The 18,965-nt window shown below is 54.0% G+C and overlaps 8 protein-coding genes across 8 annotated transcripts; 4 read left to right on the top strand and 4 right to left on the bottom strand.

The window, feature by feature from the left end:
• Positions 1–491: 491 nt before the first annotated feature.
• Z519_08397 (uncharacterized protein) lies at positions 492–2,181 on the top strand (the record flags this gene model as incomplete). Its single annotated transcript, XM_016766125.1, has 4 exons — positions 492–539; positions 594–663; positions 725–1,158; positions 1,270–2,181. The coding sequence occupies 4 exons, from the start codon at positions 492–494 to the stop codon at positions 2,179–2,181; spliced, it is 1,464 nt and encodes a 487-aa protein (XP_016617283.1).
• A 1,519-nt stretch (positions 2,182–3,700) lies between these two features.
• Z519_08396 (uncharacterized protein) lies at positions 3,701–4,951 on the bottom strand (the record flags this gene model as incomplete). The annotated part of the gene is made up of 1 exon (XM_016766124.1): positions 3,701–4,951. The coding sequence occupies one exon, from the start codon at positions 4,949–4,951 to the stop codon at positions 3,701–3,703; it is 1,251 nt and encodes a 416-aa protein (XP_016617282.1).
• A 1,650-nt stretch (positions 4,952–6,601) lies between these two features.
• On the top strand, positions 6,602–8,330 carry Z519_08395 (uncharacterized protein; the record flags this gene model as incomplete). Its single annotated transcript, XM_016766123.1, has 2 exons — positions 6,602–7,485; positions 7,538–8,330. 2 exons carry the CDS (start codon positions 6,602–6,604, stop codon positions 8,328–8,330), a joined length of 1,677 nt encoding a protein of 558 aa, XP_016617281.1.
• A 206-nt stretch (positions 8,331–8,536) lies between these two features.
• Positions 8,537–9,955, bottom strand: Z519_08394 (uncharacterized protein; the record flags this gene model as incomplete). The annotated part of the gene is made up of 4 exons (XM_016766122.1): positions 8,537–9,255; positions 9,370–9,452; positions 9,549–9,760; positions 9,836–9,955. The coding sequence occupies 4 exons, from the start codon at positions 9,953–9,955 to the stop codon at positions 8,537–8,539; spliced, it is 1,134 nt and encodes a 377-aa protein (XP_016617280.1).
• A 1,045-nt stretch (positions 9,956–11,000) lies between these two features.
• Positions 11,001–12,444, top strand: Z519_08393 (uncharacterized protein; the record flags this gene model as incomplete). Its single annotated transcript, XM_016766121.1, has 8 exons — positions 11,001–11,400; positions 11,463–11,719; positions 11,780–11,807; positions 11,863–11,931; positions 11,981–12,021; positions 12,073–12,104; positions 12,157–12,326; positions 12,389–12,444. The coding sequence occupies 8 exons, from the start codon at positions 11,001–11,003 to the stop codon at positions 12,442–12,444; spliced, it is 1,053 nt and encodes a 350-aa protein (XP_016617279.1).
• Positions 12,445–12,908: 464 nt separating this feature from the next.
• Positions 12,909–14,420, top strand: Z519_08392 (uncharacterized protein; the record flags this gene model as incomplete). Its single annotated transcript, XM_016766120.1, has 3 exons — positions 12,909–13,048; positions 13,124–13,207; positions 13,295–14,420. 3 exons carry the CDS (start codon positions 12,909–12,911, stop codon positions 14,418–14,420), a joined length of 1,350 nt encoding a protein of 449 aa, XP_016617278.1.
• Positions 14,421–14,773: 353 nt separating this feature from the next.
• Z519_08391 (uncharacterized protein) lies at positions 14,774–15,943 on the bottom strand (the record flags this gene model as incomplete). Its single annotated transcript, XM_016766119.1, has 1 exon — positions 14,774–15,943. One exon carries the CDS (start codon positions 15,941–15,943, stop codon positions 14,774–14,776), a length of 1,170 nt encoding a protein of 389 aa, XP_016617277.1.
• A 437-nt stretch (positions 15,944–16,380) lies between these two features.
• Z519_08390 (uncharacterized protein) lies at positions 16,381–18,373 on the bottom strand (the record flags this gene model as incomplete). The annotated part of the gene is made up of 2 exons (XM_016766118.1): positions 16,381–18,106; positions 18,174–18,373. 2 exons carry the CDS (start codon positions 18,371–18,373, stop codon positions 16,381–16,383), a joined length of 1,926 nt encoding a protein of 641 aa, XP_016617276.1.
• Between the last annotated feature and the right edge of the window lie 592 nt (positions 18,374–18,965).

The raw sequence follows: 18,965 nt of genomic DNA, 5'->3' as shown, positions 1-18,965 counted from the left end.
CGTGGGCGGCCGATTATGGATGAATTCTTTGATGGATTGATGATGGCCGGGCTTTGTCTTGCTGTTCCGGAGGTGTTCGTAAGCCTAGAGGTGACAAAGGCTAGACATTTCTCGGAGTTAAGATTTGTTGTTGAGAGATTGAAATGGTGCCCATTGGAAGTCGAACGGCCACCTTAGTTGAAGACAAGGCGTATCAGGGACTGGAAGCCCCATGTCCCCAGCGAGCCCCATGCCCCACTCGTATCTCTGACATGGTAACAATTTGAGATAGATGGAGTACCATTTTGTCGGGTATTCGCCGGGTCCCTCGGGTGCCGTTTCCGGTGGAGTCCAGAGGCGTATTATCTCCGTCCACGGTCGGCAGTGTCTAAAATGCTGTTGACGCTTAGAAATGACTTGTGTGGCTCTTTAGTACTCTTAAGCTGAAATGCGCCGACGTTGCTGTTTGCAGCAAAACAAAGGTCGCATTCGCCAGTCCGGAGCAAGCCAAGATGGGTTCCATTGACAAGATCGAGACAAGGCTGTTCATCAATGGCAAGGTATGTACTCGGGATTTTGACACGTTGCAGATGGCCGTATTGATGATGGCATAGTTTGTTGAGTCGTCAGATGGGAAAACGTTCCCTATAAGATCACCAACGACAAGGGAAGTTGTCGCTGAGGGTAAATCACCAACATCGACGCACGAAGAAAATGATATGCAATACTAATCTTTGGCCTTTAGTGCATGAGGCTAGCGAAAAGGACACTGATGCGGCTGTAGCCGCCGCCAAAGCAGCCTTTCCGGCATGGTCTGCACTCTCTCCTGCCGACAGAGGCACGTATTTCAAAAGACTGGCAGCCCTGTTGGTCGAAAGCGGAGAGGAGTTCTCTCGCTTAGAGGCCCTTTCGATGGGTCGGCCAGTATCAACATATTTCGACAACCGAGCCGCCGCAAGCACGTTTGAGCATTACGCAGAGGCCGGGTACGAGGCGCAGGGCGTCAGCAGCTTGAACACCCCGGGCTTTGTCAACATGACATTCAAACAGCCGTACGGAGTTGTCGCCGCCATCATCCCCTGGAACGTCCCGCTTGTGTTCTTCGCAAACAAGGTTGCCCCGGCTCTTGCAGCGGGCAACACTGTTGTTCTGAAGAGCAGCGAGAAAGCGCCATTGACGGTATGTAGGTCCGTCAGCTAATGCCCGCACGACCGCCAAGCGAGGTGCAGGTAGAAGGCAGAAGAGTCCAATCCGTTACGGAGACACCTTGCTGACAATCGCCTTGTTCAGTCTGCCAAAGCCGCAACTCTGATCGAGAAGGCAGGGTTCCCTCCAGGAGTGATCAACGTCATATCTGGACACGGTCAGACGTCGGGGGCCATATTATCTTCGCACATGGACGTCCGAGCCCTGAGTTTCACTGGCTCGTGTCGAACAGGCCGGCTCATCCAGGCAGCGGCAGCAAAGTCCAACCTCAAGCATGTGGTCCTCGAGCTAGGGGGGAAGTCTCCGGCCATCATATTTGATGATTGTGACCTTGAAGATGCCGTCAACGAGACCAAGCATAGCATTCAATTCAACAGTGGCCAAGTTTGCATGGCAAACAGCAGAATTTATGTCCAAGACACCCTCGCCGATAAATTTGTGGAGGCGTTCAAGGAACAGTTTGCCAAAGTCACCCCGGGCGATCCATTGGATGCCAACACCAACCATGGCCCGCAGGCCGATTCTGTCCAATACGACACGGTCCACAAATATATCGCAGCTGGAAAGTCGAGTGGGGAACTTGCCCTCGGTGGCACACAGGATGTGCCCGGTCTCTCAGAGCCCACTCAACATGGATATTTTGTATCACCAACAGTCTTTTTGCATACGCCGGAAGATGCCGTGGTAATGAAAGAGGAAATATTCGGACCCGTCGTGAATATCAATACCTTCAAAACTGAGGAGGAGGTGATCGCCAAAGCCAATGACAGCGAGTTCGGACTATACGCCGCTGTATATACCAAGGACATCAACCGGGCTATGAGGTTTGCTAAGGCATTGGAAGCAGGCACAGTCGCCGTCAACTGCACAAGTCCAACAACAGCAAGAGACTTGCCATTCGGCGGCTTCAAGAGTAGTGGTGTGGGTAGGGAGGGCTTCGGGCATAGTCTGAATAACTTCCTAGAGACCAAAACGGTGCTGATCAAGGTCAAGTGATGCCAGATTCACTGGTTCGTCCTTGGTACTTCCTGCTGCAAGTTGGCTAGACATAGATATCTCGCTCGGCACAGAATAAGATGAAATGTGGGACAGGGATAGATCTTAAACTTGCCCGTAGAACCATTCACTACCTTGCAAGTTGGAAACAGGTGGTTCGGTGTGATATGGATCGGTTGTTCTGTTGTCTTGATTTGACACTGTACGCCCAAGCCCTTCATTTGCTCAGCAAGTTCGAATAAGGTGAAAGAGTTGACGTAAGTCAGTCCGGACGTCATCGGATTGACTCGTATAGCTTTTGTTCTCGTCCAAGGGCCGAATGAACGCGCCGGCATGCTCCTTGCAGCATAATAGACCACTGATAACCTCGAGTCCGAGGTATAATTGTAGACAGCAATCCTGACTCTGTAAAGTCTCTCGCTATCAAAGGGGGGGCCTGAGTATAGCATGATCCATCTTCTCATGCGCTGCACGGGAATTTCGGATTGCATCATCCAAGACTATTGCTCAGAATGCGCTCGAAATTATTGAGGTTTATCTCGCTGAAGTCGATGTGCCTGATTCATTCAGGGAACTGTCGGCATGGATACAGATCTATCCGACTCTGTGCTAGATGTGGTAGACGCAGTTCATCGTGGGACGAGTGGACTACCACATCTCTCCCAATTTCATTTTCAGCAATCCGTCTTCTGGACAAGAACGAGGCGTGCACGTAGATGCTCTCTTCACTCTTTTTCGGCGGTTTCCCAATGTCTTCAAGGTCGCCTTGTTGGTGAGGCAAGTAGACGATAGTGATATCAGCATATTCGCAGGAATCTTTCTGGCGAGTGGTCGAGATCTGAAATCGGATTAAAGGCCAGTCATTTTGCATCGTGATATGCCTGATCATTGGCTGCCTCATGGTCAGATGCAGTTCCTTCCTGTTGGCATGCAAACAGTTTTCGGGTCTGTAACCGTCACACCGAAAAGAGATCCTATCCATAGGGCAAGGTGATAGCGACCTCAGAGGCAAGATCAGACGAACGTAGCACGCAAGATCAGTTGATTGTTGTTGCAGATATCTGCCTGAACACCGAGAGTTGGCTAGACAAAAAGAAAAAGAAAGGCCGTGGCGGTTCTGAGGCTCAGGCTCACCCGGCTTCTGGAGCCTCGCAGGCCATACATGCTGATAAAAGATAGTTCGGATCCCCCAACAGCTTGAGCCGATGAACAATGAGGTCCGTTGCACTCTTGCAGAGACTTGAAATGGATGATGTCAAGCTTCAGCTCACTATCTCCTGCGCAGAGCCGCCAGTTGCCGCTGGCACAGGGAGCAAGATCGAGACTGAGACACGAAAAATGGTAGGTCCATGAGAACTGAAGAAGTGAGCTCGAGACTCTTATTTCTGGTATCTCTCACGCTCATGCGCGAACAATGTCGATATGTCTACCAGCAAAACACTCCAATCTGAAATGATCACTGCGCAACGTCACCTGCAAATAGAAGTGAAGCCAAAGTAGATTTTTATGGTCCAAGAAATTATTCGTACATTTCCGGGCTCTCTGCGGCTGTCCCCAAATTTCGCCGCGATTCTCGCGACCGTTGGTGCTTGTCGAGTATTTCCCGAAGTTGGGACTCTGCGCTCATCGCGCGGCTGGTTTGTCCATGGGCCCAGGGCACGAAATTGAGCAACTCCATCCTAGGAATTAACGACTGCAACCTCTCCCGCAGAGTCATGGGTGGGGGCGGACAAGGAGGGACGGGTCCTTCAAATAGTCCGCTGTCGTCATAACTGTACAGTGGATAGTGGCGACCGCCCTCTGAAACGACAGGAGGGTCAGATATCATGACTGCATTTGCTCCGGCAGACAGGTACGTCTCTGACACCACGGCATCGGTTGCTCTGGACGGAGTTTCTTCTACCTCATGCTCCGCTACGGAGCTCTGAAGCAAGCGGCGAGACGAGCGTGACAGTCCAGGCAGCGCAAGGCGCTCGTGGTCTTCCACAACTGGTGGCACATCCGGTAGAATTGGTGGCGCCGAATTATGGCGAATTGAGCCTGTCCCCGGCCTCGAGGGCAGCGCGCCCAAGGTCTCGCTTCCCACGCGCCTGGTGCGTGGGACAGCCTGTAGTCTCTCAAGCAAGCCATATGCGAAGGAGCCCGTATGACTTCCGTCGACGAGACTTGCATCTTCTCGGAGGATAAGAACGTCATCTGCTGCGGCGGCCAGGCGTTCGTTGCTTGCGCTTGCCTCAGCCACGGCCTGTAAAGGGCTGCTCATGGCCCTAATCTCGCCTTGGGGAGGCAAGTGACTGTCATGCTGGTCTGCCAACACCAGTCTGCTCCTCCCGAGGATTTCAGATATCGCATTGACGTCTTCTTCAATGTCCTCTTCGATTGCAGCCAAGATGCCTCGAAAGCTGAATTCGTGGACAGGGGGCAACTCGTTGTTCATAACGCCGCGTTTGGACCTCGGCCTTGGTGGGCGGATCTGGAGAGATGCATCGTCGGAATGGACACGAACGAGGACGGGTTGAGAAAGGTTAGTTGTAGTCGAGCGGCCACCGATGGACGGGGTCTGAGCGTGCCTGGTTAGGCTGGAGCGGGATGCATTGAGCTGGTGGAAGTGAAGGGCGGCCGGTCGAGGGGAAACATTGCTGTGGTCACTTCGCAGGTAGCTGGAAGATGGCGGGAGAGACCTTGATCCATGGGCCGAAGGCGAAGGCGCGGAAAGGAATGCCCATTGCCCTCTAAAGCGGCCCGACGACGTGTCTGCTCGAGCATCCATGCTTTTTCCGGATTTCAAGACAAACAACGCATCAGCGAGACCGTCATGCCATCAGATAAACCAACCTTCAGGAATGCGGCGAGGGTATAGAGTTCAGCAACGAGGGAAGATGCTTTGTGACGGGGACTCGCATTGAGGTTGCAACCCAAAGGGCAAGGGCAAGGGTTCGTGGCATGTAAGATATGGAGTCGAGCCAACGATGAGGCCAGAGCCCAACTACGTGCATGCCGACAGGTGCAGAGCACGATATTGGAGGAGAAATAGATGAGGTGCTGGTGGTGAGGATGAAGGAGGAGCTGCGCAATGCAGGGCGGGCAGCTGTGCTGCTGGGATTTGACGAGCCTGCGTGGCTGCGTTTCATTTGGCGGGGGAAGTGTCTGGCAATCCCCCAACAGTGCGACCACCTTTCTCAACCTGTCACTGTTCCCGAATTTCTACAAGGTACGAGGTACGCGTCTCTGTACGGGTACTGGCTAGTTATTCGGTTGAATGCCTGCTCCTATTCACCCTTCAACCTTTCATGCTCTCACAGAACATGCAGAGACTGAAGACGACTCCCACGGAGACGTGAACCCCAGGTGTAGCCAGAGCCGCTGACTGCGTCAGGACTTTACCTTTGACTCAACGCAATTGTCGAGCCAGCTTCATGCTATGGAGAATAGCCAACGAGAGACGCCCTTTGCTACTTGATCGGCCCCTACTTTCCCTCTCCTCCACTCGCCTAGTACCATGGCATTCGAGTGCCTCGGTGCCACCACCATCACACCAAGGTCGCCGCGGGTAGCAGAAGACGAACCGATGGTGCCGATGAAGATGAAGCTGACGTCGCCGGCACCGACCAAGAAAGAAGCTCTTGCCAGGCCGGAAAGCACCCGAGACAAGAGACAGGAGAGAAGAGGAGGGAATGGATGGAAGCTCTACCCAGAAAACAGAGGCCTACCTACCTAGGAGAATCACAGAGTGCGTCGAGGCACAGATTCCAACCCAACCCATGATGCTGGACATACTCCCAGGGACCCCTCTCGCCCTACACCACCTTAGATTATCTGATGAGCACTGATGCATTTCATTGACAGCTTCAGCAGCAAGCTTGTCAAGTTGGCCAGGACTGAGGAGCCACATGTAGATCGATCGCCGGACCAGGTTGCGCCGAAGACTCGAGAGAGGGACAACCATTTCTCCAAACGTTTCTCACAAAGCTCCCCATTGGCATCACCGCCACCCTGCAGCATTCGTGCGACTCCATCGCCTAGCAGATCCTACGGCCGCCTTTCCCTTTGGCAGCCACCTGCCTGCACCCCCCCCCCCCCACACGGCTCGAGCTGCCTCGCTGCTCTCCAAGGTTGACCTGGTCACACACCTGCAGTTCGATTTGGTGACGTCCTACAAGCTTTCTGCAAGCTGTGAGCTGAGCGATGGCTCTACCTATGGCAGCCGATGATGGCCATGGCTCGATGATGGCCATGGCTCTTTTGTCGTCACCAGCGCCTTCCGCAAGCTCCAGACGGCTCAACGGCTGGAGCACTCTGCGCACTTCAGCAGTGGTACCGAGTACAATAGCTCGAAAGCTCTCCTCCACCTTGCTACCATATCTCCTCCTCTACCCCTTGGTCCTTTCCCTGCAGAGCTAACCGTGACAGTGCAAGCAAAATGTATTTCCGTTGGGCTCTGCTGGCTGCGCTCCCTTCTCTTGCAGCCTCGTCGCCTACTCCCCGCCAACGCCAACGACGCCAGACCAGTACAAACTCGTCGTCGGACCTTCTTACTGACATTTCCATCGTCCAGCAATACTGGGGCCAGATCACACCATATGCGGACAATGCTGAGGACTACTTTGGCGTGAGTGATGTTGGCTTGCCAGATGGGTGTCAAGTCGAGCAAGCTCATCTCCTGCAACGCCACGGCGCTCGCTTCCCCGGCGGCACCTTTGACGACGGGCCAAACGATGCGAACTTTGCCGCCAAGGTCATGAACTGGACTCAAACCAACTCTTCCTCCCAGTTTACTGGCCCGCTCGGCTTTTTGAATTCATACCGCTATGAGCTTGCGCGAGACTACCTCACGGGAATTGGTGCTTCCCAGTCTTTCATGGCCGGTGTCACTTTCTGGAACCGATATGGCCGCACGCTCTACAATGCTACCCAGGGTCAAGTGGCGTACAACGCGACCTACGCCAATGGTACCAACCGACCCAAACTGACGCTGAGGACAACGGGACAGTCCCGCATCGAGAACACCCAGATCAGTTGGGCATTGGGATTCTTCGGCCCGAGCTACCAGTTCACTCCGGATCCGTCCCTAGCCAATTTCTCCAGCCCTTTCCATGTGGTGGTCGTCCCAGAGGGCGGAACCGAAAACAATACCCTGGCATCCTACGACTCGTGCTTCAATGACAACAACCCAGTCACCGGGTACCTGGGAGATCTCGATTTGTTGAGCTACCTGCCACTCTACCTGTCTAGCGCCCAAAGCCGGCTTTCCCAATACGTTCCAACTGGGTTTAATCTGACGATAAACGACACATATGCCATGCAGTATGTCATGTGCCCCGTTGCGTTTTACACCACCCAGCTGACGAGGAACTAGGAGCATCTGTGCGTACGAGTCCAACTATCTGGGCCGGTCCGACTTCTGTACCTTGTTCACGGAGGACGAATGGTCCGGGTTCGAGAGCACCCTTGACATCGAGTACTACTACGACTACTCGTACGGCAACCCGACGGGACGGGCCCAGGGTATCGGCTACCTGCAGGAACTCCTAGCGAGGCTGCAGAGCCAATACATTATGGTGTCCAACTCGAGCGTCAACAGCAGCTTGACCAACAACTCGCGCTCGTTCCCGCTGGGGCAGAAATTCTACGCCGACTTCTCGCACGACGACATCATCATATCAGTGCTCACGGCCGCCTCGCTCGACTACCTCCGCGACCCGCCCTCCCTCACGCAGTACCCACCAGACCCGAACCGGCACTTCATCCTGTCGCACCTGACGCCCTTCTCGGCGCGGCTGGTGACAGAAGTGATTGGGTGCGGCTCGGGCAACCCCGTGCCCAAGAACTCGTCGCAGACGCAGTACTACCCGACGCAGTACGGGTACAGCGCGAACGACGCAACGCACAAGTTCATCCGCATGCGGCTGAACAACGGCATCCTGCCGCTGTCCACCATCCGCGGCGGGTATTGCGGCAACCGCAGCGACGGCATGTGTCCACTGAGCTCGTTCCTGAAGAGCCAGGCCAGCGCGTACGACGCAAGCAACTACGACTACGTCTGCTTCGCCAACTACACCATCAACTACCCCAACAATGGGACAGACTATGACGGGACCCTCTTCAGCGGGAATGCCAGGCAGAAACGGGGAACATTGAGGCAATGGTGATCCCGCCCGTGCCCCGCCCCGTGGCTAGTTCTTCATACATAGCAAGTCCGTAGTGGCGGAGCAATTGCCAGGCAGGAATGTACATACGCAGTCGCGATATACGTATATATATATATATATGCTCCAACGACGATAATGAAAAGGTTAACGTCGCCCGGATAGCAAAGGGATAGCAGATGCATGCGTCCGTTGAGGCATGCCTATTGCTACAGCATATCCGGTGTAATGACATTACTCTGCAACCCATCGATCAAGACCTCCCGCATCGTCTGCGCGCTCTTGACCCGAATGTCGACGAAACTTTGTGGGCTGTAGAACGCCGTGTGGCAGGTGAGGACCATCCTCCCGAGCAGCCATTCTTCCTTTTCGCGGTACGCTTTGATGAGGGGGTGGACGTTGTGCTCGGGGATGGGTTCCTCAGGGAGGACGTCGAGGCCCGCGCCGGCGAGGATACCTTCCCTCAATGCGCGCTCCACGGCGTCGAGCTGCAGCACCTCACCGCGGGCCGTATTCACGAGCACGGAGCCGCGCGGCATCAGCTTGACCAGGTCCCAGCCGATCATGCCGCGTGTCTCGCGCGTGCACGCACAGTGGATGCTGAGATTTGTGCTCCTACGAAACAGCTCGGTGATGTCCTTTGTGCGCTCGATGCCCAGGGCCTTGTCGACGCCGTTGGGTAGGTATGGGTCGTAGAACAGGACGTTCCAGCCAAATGCCTTTGCGCGGAGACACGCGGCGGTCCCGATTCTCCCAAGTCCCAAGATGCCGAATGTAGCCTGTTGGATGCGCGAGACGAGTGGAGTGTCGATGTACATCCACGGGTAGACATAGGGTTGGCGCTGGCGGTCGTGGTGCAGGAGGACCCCACGCCGCAGAGAGAGAGCGAGAGACAGTGCGTGGTCTGCTATTTCGGCTGTGCCATAGTCTATGCAGGTCACACCGTATCACAGAGTGAGTGAGCGAACTCCCCATCAAGTCGGGTCAGGGGTGGGGACGGGGAAACGACATGAGACGAAAGACACCAAGGGAAAAGCCGAACCTGGCACGTTGCACACCGTGACCCCCTTCTTCGCCAGCGCGACTCGGTCTAGACGATCATACCCGACGCCCATTCTGACTATCCTACCAACAATCGAACCATCCGTGTAAGCGCCCAACCCATTCACCACATCGAGATATTCGCACCATTGACAAGGGGAGTGGTGAATAGATACTCACACTTTCAACTTGGGGAACAACTCGACGTCCTCAGCCGTGAACCCCATCTTGAGGACCATAATCCCATCGACTTGGTCTCGTAAGTCCTTGGGGATAGAGGACCATGGTTTTGGAAAAGGTGTGCCGGTCGGGAACAGGTGGGTTGAGACATAGTTCAACTTATAGGGATGCGGTGGGTTTGCCGTGAAGATTTCCTGTTCAACAACGTCGTCCTAAACATGATAGTATCAGCTGAAACATCGTTCGAGAGGCGCACAGAAGGACTGTTTGGTAAGGATGGAGCGCACGGGGTAGACACCGTCTGCTTGGATGATTGTATATGTAGGGACCTCGGTTGTCTGGATTGGTATCACTTGAGGCCCTGGGGCAGTGGTTTCGCCGTTTAGGTGAGATGTACTCTTCGCCATTATTGCCCTACGGTTGTTCTTGGAGCTTCTCCAGAGACAATAAAACGGTAGATTGGGAAGAGCGCAGCCTCGAGCTATCAGGAGTGCGTATTTGCAAAAATCTGTATAAATATACTCGAGTGTTTGACTGGGGTGAGGGGAACAATAGTAGTATGAAAGGAGTTGGACGGGCAATAAGCCGGTAAAAGAATCCGATACCGGACAATAGCCGTGTACACAGAGAGAAAGCGGACATGCTTCCTTCAGTCTCCCCTCCGCCATTACGGTGTTCGTGTTGGTCCAGTGTTTTGGAGAGTACGGCTTACCACATCGCGGCCAAATTCTGGGTTGAAGCAATCACTTACTCGGGAAACAGACAAGCGGACCAGATGATCGTGCTGACCTCCATTTTCTCACAAGGCTACCATAAAAACTCCAGACGCACAAGGCTGTGGACACGCAGTGGAGCGATAGCTGTCGTCAAGCTGCCGGAGCCTTTTTCTCGTCTTATAAGAACAGACCAGTAATTGGCGGCTGTCACTTGTTCAACAAACAGTCACGGCTCTCCCCAAGTTTCGTGGGTCAGGTCGATGGCTCGACAGGTGCAGTGGACTGGTTGAACTTGTCCATCGCCATGCTCTGGCTGGTGATCTAGGTTTGTAAGATCTGGACTTCCGCAACCAGAGCGTCATATTTGAGACATTTCCAGCGCAACTGGAACGACAGAAACTAGAAACTAAACTACTTGGCTCGTTGGATACTCAGCATCGTCTATCGTAGACATGCTCTTCCGTATATGGCTGCGATTGGTTTCATGTGCTTCACCGTTGTCGAACCGAGGTATTTTCTCTCTTTGGGTCCAGCTCAAGCATCCCTGGTGGTGCCTCAAAACGGAGTAATGACTAAACAAAATCCATGACCTCTCATCAGTCCGAGCTTGCCATTGTCAAAAACTAATTTATTGGAAGAGTCTCTGTCAATCGCGTCCGCCCCCGCTTTCTCAAGCCGAAACATCCGCTCTAGCATCATCACAAAGCTGGTCACCATCGTAGGGGATTGAGGGAAGATGGTTCCAACATACAAGACGGTGGTTCTCGCCAAACGACCCAAAGACAACGTTGTCCCAGGTGAGACATTCAGACTCGTCACCAATAACCCGATTCCTTCCGCCGCCGATCTCAAGGATGGAGAGGTCCTGTTCGAGACCAACTATCTCAGCATCGATCCGGCGATGCGCGGATGGCTCAACGATACCAGATCATATATTCCACCCGTGAAGATTGGGGAAATCATGCGAGGCGGTTGTATCGGGACAGTCAAGGCTAGCAGGAATCCCCAATTCCCGGTTGGGAGTTTTGCAACGGCCACGGTGGGATGGACCGAATACAAGATTTGCAGAGGCAACGAGTTGCAGAGGGTGGTTGTCCCTAGGGGCGGAAAGCTAACCGATGGGTTGAGCGTGCTCGGTACGAAACCAATCGAGAAGACTTCTACGGGATGGAGCTTGGCTAACACTACGGTCTTCCAGGAATGACTGGATTAACAGCCTACTTCGGCATCATTGACGTCGGCAAGGTCAAAGCGGGAGACTTTGTCGTTGTCTCAGGCGCTGCCGGTGCAACGGGCAGTGTTGTCGGCCAGATCGCGAAACTCAAGGGTGCAACTGTCTTGGGCATTGCTGGCAGTGAGGACAAGTGCCGCTGGCTAAAAGAGGAGTTGGGCTTCGATGATGCCTTGAACTACAAAGACAAGGACTTCTTCAAGAAGTTCAGGGTTGCCACGAAGGTATTTTCCCAGTGAAACCTGATATGGTGTGAGAAATCAGAGTGTGCTTAACTGAACCAGGACCTGATTGATGTTTACTTTGACAACGGTAAGTCATACTCATGTTACAGGTGGTTGGCATCCACTCATCTCGGTTTTCTCAGTTGGAGGTGAGATCCTCGACATGGCTCTCTCGAGAGCAAAGGAACACGCTCGGTTTGTCATGTGTGGAGGTATGCGACCCTGCGATTCTGCAAGTGAGACTTTCTGATTATCAAGCAGGTATTAGCCAGTACAATTCCTCTAAACCCCAGGGGCCAAAGGTTAGTGCTTCGACTAGCTAAGAACAAGTCCTGTTAACAAAGGATACCCAGAACTATCTCATGATCGTTTCGATGCGCATACGGTAAGGCATGCAATTTTTCGCTTTCGGGTATCCGGACTGAACAACGCTGCAGCATGGAAGGGTTCATTGTCTTCGACTATGCAAAGGAATACCCACGAGCTCTGAGAGACTTGGCCCAGTGGCTTTCCGAGGGCAAGATTAAGAGGAAGGAGACCATCGTCAAGGGTGGCTTGGACCAGGCAGAGAACGCACTGAGAGATTTGTACAAAGGGGTGAATACAGGTGAGCCTTTTCTTTCCTTGGAGTTCTCGTACACAGAGTATTTATGGGCTAATGAAACCCAGGCAAGTTGTTGGTCGAGGTCAAACCTGTCGACGACAAACTTCGAGCGTCTCTGTGAAATATATGTAGCCTGGCTAATGGCGACTGGATGAGTCTCTCGCCGTCTCCTCAAAAATGACACCAAAAGTTCTATATACCCACGCATGATCAGGAACTCGGCATCGGCATGCACGGTGATGTCGGTGGATGATGATAATCATGGTAATGATCTCCCTGCATATGCTGATCAACTAAAGCCACTACTCCGCACTCACTCCAGGATCTTGCACCCGGCCAAACCAGGGATATGCTCTACCACGAGGTTTTGGATGTCACCTCAATGCGGGCACAACTGCCACCCATTTGTGACCTAAGTGCACAACTTCTCAACCCAAACACAAAAGGCGGCCCATAGCATGCGAGGTTGTATGAAACCTATCCACCTTACTTGAGCTTGTCTTCCTTCGCCTCGTCGATTGTTCCAATTCCTCTTGTTCTCTTAAGCGCTCTTGGCCCCAGTGCAGCATTGCCATTATTACAACAATGCTGTTTCTATCATCTGTCCTTCTCTTTGCAGTTAATATTTCGTTCATTCTGTGTCTGGGACAAACAGCCACCACTGACTCGACTGCAAATGGCGCGACGTACACAAATCCAATCCTCAACGCCGTGGGAGCAGATCCGTGCGTTGTACTTGACTCAGGATCACAGGAGGCAGCAAGTGGACTAACTTAAGACCTCATATCTGTTGTTTTTAGATGGGTCATTCGGTCCGAAGACTACTATTACATGACATACACGACCAACGACAACATCACCATTCTCCGGAGCAGCATCCTCACGTAAGTCCAAGAGCACATCGTCTTCACCATCTTGCTGTCTCCATTCCCGCATCCGAACTAATCTGATATGGATTTTGGCATGGCCAGAGACTGGAACAACGCCGAGGTGAAGCTAGCCTTCACACCACCAAAGAACACGTCATACAGCTACGACCTGTGGGCACCGGAGCTGCACTTCCTAGACGGGGTGTGGTACATCATCTTCACGGCAGACGTGGACGCGGACACCCCTTCCCCAGAGCAGGACATGCACTGCGACTTCAGCTGCCCGGCGGTGAACCACCGGATGTTCGTGCTGGCGTCGTCGACGGATGATCCGTGGACGAGCAACTACAGCATGCGCGCCGAGCTGGACACGTACAACCAGTTCGCGATCGACGGCACGTATTTTGTGCACCCGGCGACGGCGGGCTATTTGTACCATGTGTACTCGTGCTGGGAGGGGCCGTACACGTCGTGGCCGTCGATGTTGTGCATCTCGCGCATGTCGGACCCGTGGACGATCTCGAGTCCGCTATCATCTCGTGCCGTCATCTCGTGCCCCGGCCAGCCATGGGAAATGACGCCGTACAACCGCACGATCAATGAGCGGCTGTCGTCCAACGAAGGGCCCCAACAGCTAATTAACCCGGCCACGGGCCAGGTGTTTATCATCTACAGCGCCGCCCGTAGCGACAACAGGAACTACTGCCTCGGAATGCTAGAGCTAACAGGCACAAACCCGATGGACCCGGCAAGCTGGACAAAGCACACTGCCGACTGCGTCTTCGCGCAAAATCCGGCCGAGGGAGTCTACGGCGTCGGCCACGCCAGTTTCACCACCAGCCCCGACGGATCCGAGAACTGGATCGTATACCACGGCATGCATGATTACATGGAAGGCTGGACAGCGCGCACCATCCGCACACAGAAGTTCTCCTTCGACGAGCACGACGGCACCCCAGTGTTTCCTGCGCCTGGCATCGGGCCCTACGCGGTTCCCGCCGGGCAGGGGCAAACCCAGGGAAAAGGATCCCCGACGGCGCAGAGTCCTCACTCCTCGAACCCAACGCGAGTGTCCTTGGGGCCCAGCTCCGCAGAGTCTGGGTCTTCATACGTCACCGCCGGTGCGAGCAGCAGCATCGGCGACTTCCCTCCTTCGCACGGCGTGGGCTGGGAGACTGCCTCGCCGTTAGGATGGCCGACGACCACGATTACTGCTACTAGTACTTAGGATTAGCAATGGAGTTGCAAAGCAGCGAGGGAATAGAAGGGAAGGGAAGTCAGAGCTGGACTGTTCGCTCGGAGAAAGATTGAGGGCTTATTTGGTAGTGCTTCATTCTTCGCTGATGCTTCGCTTCCGCTACGACGTCCTTTCAATTCAGCAGGAACGAATCAATTAGTTGGATTCTTGTTTGATACGAAGGGGTCTCAGGGGAGCAATCGCAGTCAGTCGCAATCGCAATCGCAATCGCACTTGGGTCGCCGGCGGGCTTTTGGACTTTGTTATTTTCACTTCCCGAGACGACCAGGTAACAAACGTAGCGAAAGAAAGGGGAGCACCATGTCTTGGGGCCTCGCATCTATCTACCAAAGCCCCTCAACCAGGCTTCTGATGGAGTTAAGCAGCTCTTCATCCTGCGCGCTCTTTCCTTTTTGCTGGGGCATCAAGCCGCCCGTGGCTCTCGCGCAGATAATGTCCACTTGATCCTTGCCCACGCCCTTTTCCGTCAGGTTCGTCTTCAGGCCCAGGTCCTGCACCAGCGCCAAGATCCTGTCTCCGACGAGATCGCTGTCCTTGACGTTGTCGCCCGACCTCTTTTCTCCCCCGATATAGGGCAGGATAGCGGCGATGCTCTCCGCATTCTCGGCGCTCTGGCGCGCCTTGAGCTTGACGACGTGGCCGAGCGTCAAGCACGACGTGATCCCATGCGGGATGCCGTAGGGGGAGCCCAACGCGTACCCCAGGGAGTGAGACAGCCCTAGCCCGCCTTTGAGGTTCTGGCCGACGAATCCCAGGCTCGCGTAGGCGGCGAGGAGCAGGCCGGTGATCACATCCTCGTCCTTCGGGTTCGCCTTGTACTTCGGCAACAGGCGGAATAGTTCGGTAATGGCATTCAGCGCGACCATTCGGCACGGGATCCAAGTCGTCGCCGGGTGATATTGGCTTTCGACGGCGTGGTCCATCGCTCGAAAGCCCGTGGACAACATCAGGTGCGGAGGGGTATAGACGACGAATTTCGGATCATAAAAGATATACGCCGGGTACGTGTTTGGATGGCTGATCCCGGTCTTTGTGCCGTCTGCTTGCGTATAGCCCGCAACGGCAGTGCACTCGGCCGCTGACAGCGTTGTCGGGATGGTGATGTGTAAAAGCCACTTCTGGGACGTCTCGTGTACGCGGTAAGCGATGGCTTTGGCGCTGTCGATCGGGGAGCCGCCACCAACGGAGATGATGGTGTCGATTGTGCTGTCGTTTTTCACGATGGCGGTGGCTTCGTCGAGCTGTGCAATCGGGGCGTGCTCTTTGATGTTGCTGAATGTGCCCGCATGGTGTTTCTCAGTCAGAAGCTCCTCAAGAGATTTAATAAGCGGAGTCTTGTTGGCGAGCGAACTGCCAGTGATGATGAAGGCCTTGGATGACTCTGTGGGCAGCGCCGATAGGATGTGCTTCTTCACCACATCTGGGCCGTAGTAGAGTGCCTTGAGGTTGTTGGGTTTGTAGAGTCCTTGCAGAGGATGGAGGGAGGAGTCCATTCTGATCGTGTGTGTTGCGGTTTGACTACTCGGGTTGGATATGCGGGCGGGTGAAATGTGGGCTTTTGTCTGGAGCGCGCGGAACATTAGAAGCACCGACGGGGGATTCCGCAGAGACTCAAAGAAAGGATGTATTTGTTTAGCAGTAGTATCAAGCCCTCAGTGAAGCCCGACTGTCAGCAATGGCACCTGCTGCACATGGTGGTGATGCTGGGGGTTGAATATACATAAGCCGAGTTTGTTGTCGTCCCACATTCAGCCAATCATGGTAAGCCTCTGCCCCGCACAAGGCTGGATGTCAAGGTCGCCGACCACGCCACTTACTCCCCGAAGCATTCGGCCTCGGCAAGACTATTAGGATTACGAGATTCACGGCTAACTGCTCCAATAGGAACCCTGCTACTCACCAGCGCATTATCCGCTTCGTCTGAGCTGAACTACTGGTATGCATTCGAATCATCCAAATGCGCCCCCATACTTCTCCAGAACCACTGGCTGCCATGCGGTTGCAATGTGTCGCCGTACGCGAACATCCTCAAGATCGGAACCACTTGCTCCCAACTTATGAGGCCCATCATGCTCGCTTGTCTTGCAAAGAGGGTGTTAAACAACATGCGCGACGCATCTTCATCTTCTGCGCCGACATGGAACCCACTTCGGTCCTTATGTGATAGGTTCTCGGCAAATTCGCTATCGATTCTTTGCAAACTCAGCTGTGCCTTCGCTGTGAGCATGCCCCCTGATTTCTGGCTTCCTCCTCTCCTGCCAACGTTGCCATTTAGGACACTCTGCCACTCCGCTGTCGCTCCCACAAACAGGCACCATAGGTGCGCATTTGCGTAAGCCTCCAACTCCTGGGGACTGCCCACTCGAAACGCGGCGGTAAGGGCATCGTAAAGAAGCGTCTCACGCGATGCTGCGGGGTCATAGAAGTTCTGCCCATTAATCCACATGTCAAACAGCCCAAGCACGCGCATAAGGTAAAGTGCCGCCATTGCCATTGCGGCCTCTGTCAGGCGGCTACATTCGGATTGGCACGCGAGACCTGGTCCCTGCAAAATGGACGCGGCGTTGGACTCGCAGAGATCCTCACTCAAAGTGACCGAAGTACCCTTGACCTTATCACAATAGAAATTCGTGAAGAATCCCTCGTCGATATACGCATGGGATGCAACCCAGAAGAATATCGCCGTGGTATTGATGCCGGGACCCTCAGCTTGGGCAATCAACTTTTCCAGTGCGACGGCCTGTCGTCGACGGATGAAGAGGCTTCGAAGAGGCTCCGTTGACACCGAGAAATCCAAAAGCGTGCTTGTAGTTGCGCCATCTGCAGCGTCTGGGATGGTCTCCTTTCCCACGAGCAGGTAGACATATGGATCGACTCCGCTCCACATTGCCTGATATACATTTGGTCCAAACGTCTCGTACTCAAATATCGGTTTCCCGCGGTGCGTCGAGCTCAGATGGATGTCGACAAACATTGCCAGCATGAAGAAGTGCGGAGTTACAGCATCCGGGTCCTGGTGCATCAATTTTCTCAGCATTCGTCCATGTATAAGTGCAGCATCGAGATTTCTCGCCGAGGCTTCAGCGTAGAAGTGCCAGAAGACTTGTTGAAGAAGTGTGATCTGGGCGAGCCGACTTCGGTGTGTAGGGTCCCTTCGGAGGATGCTCTGCCTGAGCATTTGAGAACTGGTGTTTCTTAGTTCCAAGCTGTACTTCATGTAACCACTGCCTTTGATACCACAAGCAACCATCATGGCCAAGTATGTGCTGAGACAAGCGAGTGCGGTGCATTGATCATGCAGGCCTTGGACGATGTGTTTCCAGGATTGGACCGCCGCTGGTGTCGAGATCCAGCCCATGGGTGACTTCGTGACATCCGAACGAGTCGAAGGGAAGCGGGCTGCCTCGCGGAAGTAAGGCGAGTAGTAGAGCGTGGGCAGCTGAATGTCTCGGATAAAGGTTATGACCTCGTTCACGCGCGGCGTGATGGAAAAGGAGAAACAAGAGAAAGGGTCAGAGTTGCCTTGACGAATAAGTGTCAGCGGGCTGGGAATATCGGAAGAAGCAGCGGCATCAGCTGCGTCAGACGCAACGCTCGCGTCCGGCTCTCCCTGTACCTGATCACCAGCAACGCGATGGTGTTTTTGGGAAACAATGCTGAAGACGGTTCGTAGTAAGCATCCCTGTAGGGAGTACCAAAACTCGTTTACCAAGGGCAACTCACGTTGTACCCGGCAACCGGATGGACGCCTGCAACTGATTGTTATCATGTTTCCTTTTCCATTTGCGGTAGTTTCGCTGGACGTGACCGAAGACTCTCTTCCTGTGTGGCAAAGCCTTCCTGCTCTTCTGATTGTGATTGACCCATAAGAGATCGCCCGTGTAGGTGGGTGGTTGTTGCATCTGAGAGTTGTTCGCAACCATATTGGACTTTTTGCACCAGCAGGAATAGAGGTGGATGAGGGGGGGGGGGCATTCGTTGAGAGCCTCGAGGCGTAGCCTAATAAGGCTTCTTACCTCTGTGCGAGCATGGTCATCGGAGGGACACGCTCTTCTCATGGGATAGAGCCGGCAAACCAGGACAGCATAAGTGATCCGTTCAGCATCGTTGAACGGTTGTCCATTCCCGAAACTGCAATAGGTATTTCCATCTTCGACGAACCACCAACGCGCACAACACCGCTATGATCGTGCTAGATGAGCCACCCGCAGCGACCAACCCTTCGCAAGGGATTCCTGACCGAATCTGGAAGTTGGCGAATGAGTCTCACACGAAAGGGAGGAGGAAGACTATCATGTAAGCAGGCAAGGACTAGCAAGCTCGTCACAAAGCAGGCCGCTGCCCGGCCTTCGTCCGTCAGTTCTTGGTATATGCAAGTTGCGTAAGGGCCAGCATATCTGAGTGGTGACAATTCAACGTCCGGCTTGGTGTACCCAGCGTCATCACAGAACTATCTAGGTCAGATTGAATGGACACCCATCTTGTCAGCCGAGCATTGACTGCAAATGGAATGTG

The sequence above is a fragment of the Cladophialophora bantiana genome (assembly GCF_000835475.1).
Source record: "Cladophialophora bantiana CBS 173.52 unplaced genomic scaffold supercont1.13, whole genome shotgun sequence".
Lineage (NCBI taxonomy): Eukaryota > Fungi > Ascomycota > Eurotiomycetes > Chaetothyriales > Herpotrichiellaceae > Cladophialophora > Cladophialophora bantiana.
This window is presented reverse-complemented; position numbering and strand designations above follow the sequence as displayed.